This window comes from Varanus komodoensis, unplaced genomic scaffold, assembly GCF_004798865.1.
Source record: "Varanus komodoensis strain SLA01 unplaced genomic scaffold, ASM479886v1 scaffold26, whole genome shotgun sequence".
In the NCBI taxonomy this organism is placed as follows: domain Eukaryota; kingdom Metazoa; phylum Chordata; class Lepidosauria; order Squamata; family Varanidae; genus Varanus; species Varanus komodoensis.
The window spans coordinates 14,288,980-14,302,669 of NW_025335684.1; the positions used below are offsets into that span (position 1 = coordinate 14,288,980).

General features: G+C 43.0%; 1 protein-coding gene across 2 annotated transcripts in view; it reads left to right on the plus strand.

The window, feature by feature from the left end:
- CLUAP1 (clusterin associated protein 1) overlaps window positions 1-13,690 on the plus strand; it is a 59,202-nt gene that overhangs the window by 6,909 nt on the left and 38,603 nt on the right. For both annotated transcript variants that reach the window (XM_044433714.1, XM_044433715.1), the window contains exons 4-5: window positions 3,025-3,204; window positions 5,487-5,582. In XM_044433714.1, the coding sequence (XP_044289649.1) occupies window positions 3,025-3,204; window positions 5,487-5,582 (276 nt within the window). The remainder of the gene's footprint in view (window positions 1-3,024; window positions 3,205-5,486; window positions 5,583-13,690) is intronic.

Below are 13,690 nucleotides of genomic sequence, written 5' to 3' on the forward strand. Positions count from 1 at the left end.
GGCCAATAAACTGAAGCTCAGTCCAGACAAGACAGAGGTCCTGTTGGTAGGTGGGTCTGGCTTCGGGGTGGGGGACCTGGACCTTGTCCTGAATGGGGTTGCACTCCCTCTTAGGGACAGGGTTCGCAGCTTGGGAGTGCTCCTCGACCCAGAGCTGTCGTTAGAAGCTCAGGTGACGGCGGTGGCGAGGAGCACTTTCCTTCAGCTTCGGCTGATCCATCAGCTGCGTCCCTACCTGGAGAACGATTGCCTGGTGACAGTGACACATGCATTGGTAACTTCTCGATTAGATTTCTGTAATGCACTGTCCGTGGGGCTGCCCTTGAAGACGGTCCAGATACTTCAGTTGGTGCAAAACAGAGCAGCCAGGTTGCTGACAGGGGCTGGGCATTGTTCTCATATAACCCCAGTCCTCCATCAGCTCCACTGGCTCCCCACTGAAGTCCAGGCCCAATTCAAGGTGTTGGTTATCACCTATAAAGCCCTCAATGGCTTGGGACCTGGTTATCTAAAGGAGCGCCTGTGTCCATACTTGCCCTCCTGCCCCTTAAGATCGGCGGCAGAGGCCCTTCTCCGGGAACCCTCCATGAAAGATATTAGGAGGGTGAGTACCCGGAGGAGGGCCTTTTCTGCGGTGGCGCCCCACCTATGGAACGCGCTCCCCAGAGAGGTCTGCCTGGCGCTGTCGTTATTTGTTTTTCGGCGCCAGGCCAAGACGTTTTTATTTAAAATTATTTTAATTGTTAGCTGTTGACTATTTATTGGGTTTGTATATTGTGCCGAGATGTCTCCGGATTTTTAAGGTTAATTGTGTGTATTGTTGTTTGTTTTGTAAGCCGCCCCGAGGCTCTTTGCAAATGGGGCGGCATAGAAATGTTTTAAATAAAAATAAAAACTAAAGATTCCTTACTACAGTAGAACCACAAGTACATATACAATGTTCTATGGAAGTGTGAGAATAATGACCCTCCAAAAAGGCTATTTGCATGGTTTGAAAATGCAAAGCAGTGGAGGACCCTTTGAGCTTATAATTGGGAATATTGCCTAAATAGCTAGATCCAGAGTAATCAAATATTATTAATTTGTACCAAGGACTGCTTTAGATTTTATAATTAAAAATTGATCTAGCAATGCAGCTGAGAGCAACAGAGAATATGTCTGTTCCATCTCCTTTGTGACAGCTCTTTGGACATCTGAACACAGCCATGTGCTTCCTGTTAAACTTTTGTTTTCCACTTTATACATATTTCTGCAGTTCCTCATATGACTTGTTTCCATACCCCTCACCATTTGTCCTCCTTCCTTGTACACACTCCAGTGTGTTGATGGCCTTACAACATGGCCAGAACTGGACACAGGATTCTAGCTGCAACCTGACCAGTGGTGAACAGAGCAGAACTATTCTCATGATCTAGACACTATGCTTCTGATCAAGTTGGACCTAAAACTGCCTATAATTGCTGCAAGGATGGGGCATTGGTTTGCATGGTTCACCCCTATAAGTTAATGAATCCAAGCGGTTTTCTGTTCTCTCTGGAAGACTTTCATGTAGTCTTAGCCAGTAGTCCTCATCCGTTACTTGAGACTTGTAGTCTAACACCATTTGGTATAGAAATTGAGTCATGCTTGTTTATTTATCCACCCAGCACCTGCTGGGCATGTGCTGGTTGCCCGCTCAAACAAGGCACTGTAGTGAAGCACTTGTGTATATCATGTGAGCAGAACAAGATGGAAGTGTGCATCATCCCTGTTGAAATGTGTGGCTTAGGTTACCTGCCTGCTGGCTTGGCTTCTTTCACATTTTTCCTACAACACAGTAGAAGACATCTATGTAAAACAGCCAGCCGGCCCGTGGCAGCAACAAGAAGCATTGCTGCTGGCAGAGGTTGCTCAAGGGGAGATGGCCTTGGGGCCACTGCTCCCTCCTAGCATCTGCGTAAGGCATCTCTGCCAAATGATAGGGTCAGCCCTGGCTCAGGAGTGGAGCAAAGTGAACATGGAAGCAGTGCTAATAGCAAAAGCTTTCATCAAGCTAGGCAGGTTTAGCCTGTGTTGTTCTTGTCCTTTACCCCAAGGTCGCATTCTTCCTTTGGTGGATCTCAAGGAAGGGGTAAATATCCTAAAACCTGACAACTATTTTTGTTAAGGAGAGGGGCCTTTTGTATAGGAGCTCCTTTGGCTCCTTTGTTTGAGTCCATAGAAATCACACTCTTGTTCCATCTCTGCCCAGGTGCTAGAAGTGTCTTCTGTTCATCTGTTGGTTCTACCTGTTGAACTTGCTGTCCTTCTCATTATCTCTCCTTTAATTTCCAGTCTATGCACTGGAGGTTTTGATACATGTAGAAGTGTCAGATTGGCCTACAATACATAACCAGAGAGAGAAATGAGCAGTGCAATAGATGAGCATTAAATTGCTTGTCCTCAGGGACTGTTGAGAAAGGGAAGAGGTGGGTGATCTCATTATGCCAATTCATGGGGAGAGCCACCAACCCCTGCAAGAAAGGTAAGTCAGTGGTGTGGGCAGTGCTAAGTACCAATTAAGTGAACGTCTGAATAGCTGCAAATTTCACCTTTGGTGAATAGGAAGAGTAAAATTTGCTGTGCTGTATTCCTCTTTTCTCTAATTAGGGACTCAGCTGATGTGGAGGGTGTTTGCTGCATGAGGGTCATGTTCATTCTGGCTTGGGCAGAGAATGGCTTGGGCTTTTGCCTGCCTGTATTACTATGTTAGACCTCAGAGCAATATAGCATGGCTGAGGGCACCCGAGTTTCGATGTGGAAATTCTCACTAATTGGTTTCTTGGAAAAGACTTTTGTGATTTGTCTCTCCAGTGCCTAGCAGCCCCAGGGTACAGTCTGAAGGCCTGCATTATGGCAGCTTTCTGGAGGTTACAGCAGTTCTGGATCTGGTTGGTGTCTGCATGGAAAACTGCTTAGGAATCTTCAGTCTACTGCCTTGAGCTCCATGCTTTTGAGATAGGAATATAGTAAAATAGCAAAGTATTTATGTTGTCTTTTCAAAAGGCAACCAAGGCGCACATAAAACTCAACACCAAGAAGCTGTACCAAGCAGATGGCTATGCAGTGAAGGAGCTGCTGAAGATCACCTCTGTGCTTTACAATACCATGAAGACCAAAAGAATGGAGACCGCCACTGTGGGCGAAGAAGACATGGGCAAATTCAAGTTTGACCTTGTCGCAAAAGTAAGGAACCCCATGCTTTTCCTCTTATATGATTGTTTTTTTAAGTACATTTGCATCTTGTTCTTTCACCAGTGAGCTCAGAGGGGCACATCACCTTCACAACTTGTATATAACTAGTAGGCAGAGTTACAATGCCTTGCAAGGGTATCATGGGGAGGTTCATTGAACTGTGAACCTTGGAATTCCCACACCCCTCATACTGCTTATTATTTAAAGTTACAGAAACCAATTTTGTAATTTTATTTTTTATTTTGCTGTGGCAATGGTTTAACTCAGGAGTCCTGCACTGAGGAGGGTTTTGGACATGATGGACCTCTGGCCCCTTTCAGTTCTGCTGTTCTATGATACTATAAGACCTATAAGACCAGGAACAGGAGTGGCAGTGGGTTTGCTGCAGTCCATAAAAAGTTCATCTTCCTCACCAGGAAATCTCTTACTCTCAGAGCAAACACTTGGCTCAAAGACAGACTGGCCCTGCTGTTGGTATACCACCCAACCTTTTCCGGGATAGCATTCCTGGTTGAAGTAATCAGGGATTAATATGCTTTGAATGTTGACTCTAAGACTAATTCAGTGGCAGCTGCTATATAACTTACTGTCCAGTGTTGTGCAGCATCACTTGTCAGCCTTTCTGTTGGTTTTAACACTTTGCTATTATTAAAATATATTAGTTTTTAATGTATCTGTCACTGTACTGAGTGGCGTCTTCCACATCAAATGTCATTTGATAAAGCATTGTGTACATTTAAATAACAATGCATTTTACTCCTTCCACTAACTCCTAGTGCTGGTCTTGTGTGAGTTTCTTTTGAGTACTGTGGTTGAAATGTACAGTGAGACTAGCTTGGTCCTCAACAAAGTATGTTAGTCTTTCTCCTCCCAGGCTTTTAGAAAAAAGTCATCTAATTTATTACTGAAGAGATGTTGAAACTTTGACCTATTGCCATTTTTATACTTACCTGTCTTGCTGCTACCTGTTGTCACTGGCATCCCTTCCTGGCCTATCAAAGAGTCTGTACATGGTATCTAGTAAAATTAGTTGTTGAAGTATCAATAATTATGGATCCCCAAGTGGAACCAGACAGCCTTATAGCTAATTATTCCCACCCTCTGTTCTGTTAGCTCTTCTGCTTTGTTTCCTCCCAGTGTGCTGCTATCAGTTCAGTCAGACTTGAAGCTTTGTATTTTGGTTGTGCTGAGCCAGATCTGAAATGGTAGATTTGTTTGGCTCGTCCACAGCTGGAAGATTAATGCAAATACCACTTCCCAACAGGCTCTTCCTTTGATGAGAAGCCTCATGTGAAAACATGAAATGATGTGTTTCATCATCTCAGACTGGATATTTGGCTTTCCATCATCCCTTTGCCATAAATGGCCAGAAATCCAAAGAGACAAGAGTAGTTTCTATGCAAAAACTGACCTGAGAACAGGTTGTCTTCTCTCTGAGGAATGACTGGTAGTTACTATTGGATACCAGGAAAGTTGCAAATTTCAAGACAGTCCCAAAGCAATATAATGAAATTTATTTTTCTCTCACCCTTGCCAACTTTGGTGTGAAAATAAGCTGCTTTCTCATGTTGGTTATCTTGAATAAATGACTGTTCTGAATGGAAGCTGCAGCTGATTTAGTTCAAGTGTGCCCCTCCTATTTAAGCAGAAGTTCTCTTTTGCAAGAGCAAAAATTCCACTTACAGGTAGAATTTGATTTTTTTTAATAGGCTGGGAGTTTATACAATTTTAGGGCCAACCTAGTTTTGGGTTTTACAGCTATATCTGGGATTTTTTAAGTGTGCTGAAGCTGTATACTTTTATTTTGAAGGGAAAGCATTTGTTTTGGATTGCAAACCGGAATGTATTCCTTATTTGGATCAGTGCCCTTGCCAGGTTCCAGGCAAAAATATCCCTCCTCCAATTTCTGTTTGCTCCTTCTGATGTTTATTAGCACATAGCAGCCAGGGGATTTGTTTGATGGGAAACTGGTGTGAACTGCTGATCCCGATCATGTGTGCCTTCTGAACTGGGGCCCCACATGGCAGCTTTTCCTTCATAAGAAAAGTTATTGGCTCAAGCATGCATTTTAAGTATGACTAACATAGTTTGTAGTCCTCTTACACATTATTCACATCCACTGAAACCAGTGCAGAGATTATGGTGGTTTTGGGATAAGCCCTTCCAACTGCAATCCTGGCCAGATATCTTGCTTTCACTAAAAATCTCTTCTCTTACTCCCACCTACACCATTTTTAGAGGATGGTAATGCTACTCTTCTGTCTTTTGTCTAGATTGCAGATTTGAAGGCAGCCAGGCAGCTTGCTTCAGAAATCACTTCAAAAGGAGCTTCTCTGTATGACTTACTGGGCAAAGAAGTGGAGCTGAGGGTAAGTTGGCAAAGAGAATTTGCTGGCCCTGAAAAAAAAATCTGTTGACATTCTGATAGAAATCTCCTGCTTTTATCCGCTGTGACTGTTTCTGATTTTTGATATTTTTAGATTCTGAAATTCTGTGAAAGCTCTCCAGTCCCTAGCCATGCACATTTCATGCTCTGCTTGATTTCCTTTCTCCATTTTCTTTACCCTCTTGGATTCCTACGTATCCCCACTTCGTTGATTTTTCTTACTTTTTCCAGGTCTTCCCATTCATGCTGTCCCTTGACTGCTTTTACCTTGTCCAGTTGTCACCTTCTTCCCAAGACCTTTCTTATCCTGGCAGAAGGAAGGGCTTCTAGGTGCCAGTGGGTGAACTGTTCTTTTCTGAGTGAGGAGTGTGGAACAGGCTGTGCAGCTTAGCCGTTGGCAGCCAGAGGCTATTCTGCCTGGCCAGCCCCTCTAGGACATCAGGGCAGTTTAGCTAATAACTGTGTACATAGGGAGCACCCCTGCTGTTTTATGTGTCAGCCTGTCCTTTGCAGTCCTCCTCATTGCATGTATTGATGTCTGAATCGGTGCAGAAAGGAGCTGGGTAGCTCCGACATGTGCAGAACTCTGAATCTAGAGATTCAGCATTGTGGCAATTTAACACTTATACTTTCTAAGGCCGCTGGCTAGCACAAAGTTTCCCTATTGATGATAAGCCTGGAAAAGTATTTTTGAATTCCACCCAACCCTTCTTTTGTATGGGAAGCTTATCAACAGCTTTCAGAGATTTAGCAGACTTGGTAGAAGCAACACTGGGCAACCATTCTTACTCAGTGATAAAAACTGAGGATGATGTTCCAAGGGGAGAAAATTACTGTAGCTCACCAGCACCCATTGCAACAATTTTTTTTAATTAGATGCCTCTTTTAGGATTCCACATTCCAGCAAGGATTGTGATGCCCTGTGGAGGCATAAGGTCTGTTTTGTGGAGAGAATGTATTTTTCACTGGATGATGTATTACCACCAAGTGGGGAGAGGCTAGTTGTGTGGCGAAAACACCTGGCTAGTGGACTGCACTGTGGCCTTTCTCTGGAGGAAAGGCTCTTGACTCTGCTTAATTAGGGTCACACTACATCTGAAAGGGAAAGGAGGGTACAAAATCCTTTCAGAATCCAGTTGTGTAAAAATCTCCACAAACGTACCAAGCCACGTCCTTCCCAATGGCCTGTGTTTGTGCTTTTTGGTCCCATACCCCACTTGGGTGATTAATTAAGGCTAAGCTCCAGCCCAACCTCAGATGTTCAAGCTGAACTTCTCTTGCTCTCTGCAGGATTGTGACATTTTCTGTCAGCACTAATGTGGCAATTGATGGCAGTGATCACACCATTCTAGCCATTGGTGGATTGTGTCAAGGGAGGTCTTGTAAATATTAAGGACTCTGAGGACCAGAGTGTGCTTGCTTCAGTGCTGTGCTTTACTTTTCGCTGTTTGTTAATGCGGGGGAAAGTAAAGAGATGAGCTTGAGGTGATGGTTGGCCCATCAGCTAAATTGCTTCCTGTGGACCCCTCCCCCCCAATCAGTTCTAGTCAGGGTGGATAAAAATCAATTGATTAATACTTACATAATGAACAAACTGGATTTAGACAAGACTGTTCATGTAGTTAACTGATTTTTTCCCTGCAAAATATTTCTGAACAAAGCATTGATTATCAAAAACTATTGTCAATTTTATTGATTTTAAGAAAGCATTTGACTTTATTAACAGGGAATTATTATGGAATATACTGTGAACATATGGTATTCCTAGGAAATACGTTAATTTTTTAAAACTTTAAAATAATACTAGATGCTGTGAGAAAACTGAAAATGGCACCACTAATTTCTTCATGATGGATACTGGTGTCGGACAGGGCTGCATATTATCCCCCCTTTTAATTTTTGATGATCATGGATTATATCATGAAAAAAGCAATGAAGAACCCAGACTTCAGCATCCCATGGAAAGAACAAGGCAATTTGACCAACCTGGATTTTGCTGATGACATTGCTCTACTTGCAAACACTATAGCACAACCGAGAGACATGACATGGGCACTTGAAACAGAGGCATGTAAAGAGGCTTAACAATTAGTGAGGGCCAAACTGATGCAGATTGGCAGTGTCTAAGACAGCACAACAGGAGGCCAAGTTTTAAAATATGTGAAGCAATTTATCTACTTTGGCAGTATTGTGGATGCAGATGGTGGGGCAGAAGCAGATGTGAAATGCCGGATGGCAAAGCAACTGCTGTTTTCCAAGAAATGTGCTTGGTCTGGAGCACATCTGCTATAGATATAGCAAGTAAGTGCAGATTATTTAATGCCATTGTTGTACCGATTGCCACCTATGCCAGTGAGACTTGGAAGTTTACAACAAAAATTACCCAGATCAATGTATTTCAGCAACACTGCCATAGAAAGTTATTACATATCACATATTGGGATCATATTATGAATGAGGAAGTACTACAAAGATGTGGTACCGAAAGACTCTCTGAATTGATAACAGAACAACGAATGTGTTTTGCTGGACATGTGCTTCGCATGAATAAACAACGTCTGGCTAAGATCGTGATTAACTGGATACCACTAGATAGTCGGAGGAAGACCAAAAATGATCTGGCATCAAACATTCCTAAATGACCAAAGAAGTATCAACCTGGAACAGAAGGATAAAGAAATGGTTGCTGTGGACTTTGGAAAACATCTGTAGGCCAATGTGCTTCACACAGGATGCCTTCAACTTTCCTGAGCACATAAGGACTTCTTAACTATCGTATTCTTTGTTCCCTTGCAGCATGATTCAGTGTTGGTTGCAATTACAGCACTGGTTAACTCCATCTCTATTGATTGGTGTGTTCATTGTTTAAATTTTTTTCTGCCTTAGCTTACTGGTGTTAATTTTATACTGTGCTTCCCTAATTTTAATGAATAGCAGCTGCGCAATATCATGACTGTTAAGCTCCTGGGTCTTGGTAAACAGTAAACAACATCAGGCCTCTTTGACAAAGTGCTAATTCTCCATTAATTAATACTAATAGCCATCAGATGCATTTTAAATTGTTCCCTGCTCCTACCTACTCTCCACGTGTGTCCTTGCAAATCACTTTTTATGCTTCCTCCAGAAACTGGTAGTGCTTAAGGGTTTATGTTTGCATTAAAGAAAAAATGTGGTGCATTATAAGACTGACGTCCCAGTCCTGTGCATTTCTATTCCCATTTAAGAGCTACTGAGTTCAGCTGAGTTTACTCTCAGGGAGCATGCCTTGTCTTACAAGCCCATTCCTCTGCGGGTTTCTCAAAAGTAAGCTCCATCTACTTTGATGTGACTTGCTCTGAAATAAATATGTTTAGAATTGCAGCTTGAGGCTCTTACAGCATGATTCTATATCAATTTTCCTAGAAGTAACTCCCCCCCCTTTTTTTTTACCAAACAAGCTCGTAAAAATAGAGCTGGTTGCCTGAAAATGGGAAGGGCTCTTGTTGCTATGAGGGTCATTGCCAGTAATGAGACTAACTGCATTTCTACTTCCAAAGAAGCCGATAAAAAATGGCCATCCACCAGGACACTGGACATGCTGAAACTGACTTTCTCAGCTTTGAAAAAATCGGGCTCTACTGATGTGCCTGAGAAGCACAAGGAGAAATGGAAGCACCTCAAGATGGAGGAGGTAAAAAAGGCAAAAAGGAAGAGGCAAACCCAAGCCCATGGAAAGACCTAGGCACCATGCTCCAGTCCATACCGAGCCTCGCAGTTTGCCTGTTCTGTCAGTGGCCCCAGCCACCTCAGCCGTGCCGGCTCAAGCTTCTCCAACTGGGTACCCTTCAGCTGCTCCAGCTCAGTCAGAGCATCCACCCCGAGCCAATGGGACCAACATCCTTATCAGAAGGAGAAATGCAAGACTCACCAGGATACTCCCCAACCACTCCGACTGCTCCAGCCCAATCACTCCTCACCATGAGAGAGACATGGGCCTGGGTCTTCCAATGCCCCGTCCATGCAGTCTTCCTCCTCCTGCTCCATCACTCCATATGAAGTTTCAAACCAATGCCACAGATGTATCAGAGAAATCTGTATTGGGGTCCATCCCCTTATTCGGGACATTATTTTCTGGGCTATCCATGGAAACATGCTCCAGATGTGTGATGCACAGAGACCATGAAGAAGAAAGTAAGGTTGCTTACCTGTAACCGTCATTCTTTGAGTGGACATCTGTGCATGCACACAACCTGCCCTCCATCCCGCTAGCTCTCGCCAGCTGTGTCCTCCATCCCCCTGGGATGCCAGCCTTGGGGCAGGATCAACACCTCTCTCCCTCCTCCATCTTTGGCTGCCAGGGACTCATGACATTCTCCAAGGCAACTGAAGGATTGGGTGGGAACCGCTTCTTTATATACCCAGGAACTGGAAGGGGAGGGCCCCCCACCCACTCCATCATGCTAAGCTATGGAAGTTTTCCTGATCTAGATCTCACACAGGCACAGAAGCCCGTGTGAATTCACAGATGACCACTTGAAGAGTGACAGTTACAGGTAAGCAACCTGCCTTAGCCTGTCTTCAGCCCAGCCTTTCCGCTAGCGGAGTGATGTCATTCTGATGCCTTTTCTCTTCGTGGTCAGTTGCTCCTTCCCTCCTTGTCTATCCCTCATACTCTTACCCTGACTTACAATCATATTTCCACGGTAGTGACAGCATTCAAGTCGCTTCTTTAGCCATTGTGCATCATTTGTCTAGTCGCTGTTATCGCACCGCCACCCACCCCTAATCTTCCCGCTGTTTGCATTTCAGACCAAGACAAATGTTCCCATCACCGCTGCTCCTTGATATGCCGAGGCGGCATAGGAGATTCTTTGTTTTAAAAGGGCATGCTGCTCACTTGTGGGCTGGTTAGGGTCATTAAAATTCAGAGGCTGTTATCTCAGCCTTGTTGTTTTAAAATGAAACATTCCATTGCCTGCCACTTAGGACATACTCTGTCTGTTTATATACCACCGTGTTTCTCTACAGAACTATGAACATTCTCTAGAAAAAAAATGACCACTTTCTTGTTTCTATTGTTATTTATACTAGCAGCCGCTAAAGTGGCTTAATAACAATATTAAAACAATGTAAATAAAATGGTGAACAAAAACTATCATCTCTGAAACGCAGTACAGTCAGTTAGAAACAAGCAGTTACGTCACGTATAGAAGGTAGCAGTGTTGTGGCAGAAGTAGTAGAAGTAGCTTTCCCATAATCCAGCGAATGTTGGCAATTTGATCTCTCGTTCATCTGCCTCTTTGTAACCCATCTTGTACTTCTGGTAGTTCTTGGTTCACATACTGCTGAAGCCGGTCTTGTAGGATTTTGAGTATAACCTTGCTAGCATGTGAAATGAGCACAATTATATGGTAGTTCTTGACAGAGCCACCGCACAATCCAGTCTGGCTGCCTGTAAACCTCCAAATATGGAGAATCATGGGTATTTTATGAAGCCCAGAAGGCACACAGAAGAACAAAGTTGCCTCTGCGCTTCTCCTTCCCTGAAAAAACTGAGATAGCCTAGTTCAGCTGAGTCAGTCTTATCTGCCTGCTTGTAAAGAGGACATGTTAGGGTGCAACCAGATGCTTGACACCCCTGCAGAGTCTCACTCCTCCCCAGCCACTTCCAAAACACCATTTTGGATGTCATTCTTGCATCCTCAGAGCTCCAGCAAGCAGTTAAACAGCCGTGCAGGCTGCAGTGGCAGAGGGAGTCCCAGCTGTGAGGTTGGAGCTAGGATTCTAACTTCTGGCAGCAATGGAATCACACCCTGACATACTTTTCATTTTATTATTTATTTATAACAGTAAAGATAACAAAGCAAATAATAAACAATAATATTGCTTTTCTAATGCATAGATTCAAACCTGTGTAATAAAATGTGGTGGAAATAATTCCAGAATGTGCCAAAATCAATTTCTTAATATATGTTCTTGTCTTTACTTAATAACTCAGTTTCAACTTAGTAACAACATCCTGAATCTTTAAAAAGCCACCAGTCAGAAAATGGGAGGACAATATCTTTTTCCAGTATGATATAATAGAAATAGTTATTATTCCTGTCCAAATCAGGCTTGCATATGCTATCTTTTCAATAGCAGTACCATTAATTTGACCATTGGTGTATTATATAGCCTGTTGTAATCAAAGTCCAGTATAATTTAACTTTACACAATTCAGAGCATGTGCATATAATCAGCTCCTTTATTTTACCATCTCTAGCATGTTATAAATGGTAAAGCAGCTGCCAGACAGATACGTATGAGAATGATGATCTCTCCTTCAGGATGCCACTACAGGGAGAACCCAACTAACGTCCTGAAGAACAGGAGCTCTGTTGATGATCTCAGTTCCTGGGACTGGTTGATACAGAAGGAAGTGTTTTCAGCTAAAGTCTTCTAAATCAGCATTAGCATTTTGAACTGTAGCCATGGTTCTCGCTGGGACCAGCACTTTGAATTATAGGGAAAAAATCCTTATCTTGCTAGGGAATTTTGTCTCTTCTAAGTTCCTTCACTCATCAAATATGGAAGGCAAGCGAATTATAGGTTATCTCTGGAGGAACAAGAAATGTTTAGGAGGGCAAAAGTATTTTATATGAATCAGGCTGCACACATGGTGCTCTAATTCCCAGGGATAGATTTTTATTACCACTGCATCTTCCAGAAGCATTCAGATAAGATTACCGTGTTGAAGAGTTAACTGCACAGCACGAGGAATGCTTCTGACTTCAGCCGTGGTGCTCAGGCATGGCTGTTAGATACAAACTTGGCAGTCACTTGATAAAGTGATATGAGAACTATAATATAGTATTTGAAGAGAAAGCCCAACCAGCCTTTGTGTTGAGAAGGACTGTTAACGCCTCTTGAAATGTTCTGAGCCATTAGTTAAAGCAACAGTTTTTAAAACAAACTTTCTGTTCTGGTATGTATAATCCTTGATTGCTCAGTTAGTTCAGTGTAACTTACTTTTGGGTGTCTGTGTCTCTTCTGTTATCCATGTTCCTGAGATGTTGTAACTGTGTTTTAGGGCATTCTGATATAAAGCTCATACATGGGCTTTACAGATTAATTTCAGTTTTTGGCTCAAACATGCAATGAGGGAGTGTGGTTGTGAGCTACTCATTCTCTGCAAAATATGTGGGTTTCTTGCATTCCTTCCTGCTGTTCCTCAAAAGAACTCAGCAGTGGCATATGTGGTGCTTATTCTGTGTTCCTAACAATGCTGTGATTGGTGAAGCTGAGAGATGATGACTATCCCAAGCCAGTGTTAGCCATGGGTGAGCTAGGAGTTCCCACTCCCAATACAGTGCAATGGCCAATGAGTCAGACTATTGGTCTGCTGGGCCCAATATTCTCTAAATGGCTGGCAGCTAGTCTTCCAAGTTTCAGGCAGGCCTCTTCCCCAGCTCTACCTGAAGATACCAGGGTCTGAATTTGAGACGCAGAATTTGGAGTCTCATCCTCCATGTGTGGTCCTTTTCATTTTAGCTATTCTGCCACACCAGTTCTCTGGAGTTTGGCGTGGCTGAAAATGTTTAAAAAATTGAATCATGTATATCGTTGTGCAATATATATGTTTAAATAATATTTTTTTCTAGCTTCTAGAAATGTCAGTTGCAAAATAATATCGGTTTGCCTGAAACTTGTTCCTATCCCGAAGTGTTCTTCACACTGCTCTGACATTGCTTGAAGGCATTTGGCAAGGAAACATTTCATAATCTTATAAGGAATAAATCTTACTGTTTGTAAATGTGGAGGTGATCCTTGCTTCTCTCTACTGGGCATCTCCCCCCTTGAAGGTGGCACTTTTAGTTTTCATATGTGAGTAATGCCTTCTAAGTATCCTTGGCTCTCTGTGAGACCATGGAACACATTAGAATGGAATCCTGGGAGTGTGTGTGTTGGGGAGGGGGGTGCTTTTCCTGTCTTTTCATTTCTTGGTGGTGGCAGTGATCCTGAGAAAACTGCATGTTCAGCCTTGAGAAGAGAAGGCTGAGAGGAAACATCATATCACTGTAACTCATCAAAGACTGTCACAAAGAACAGAGTACAAAGACCAAGATCTCT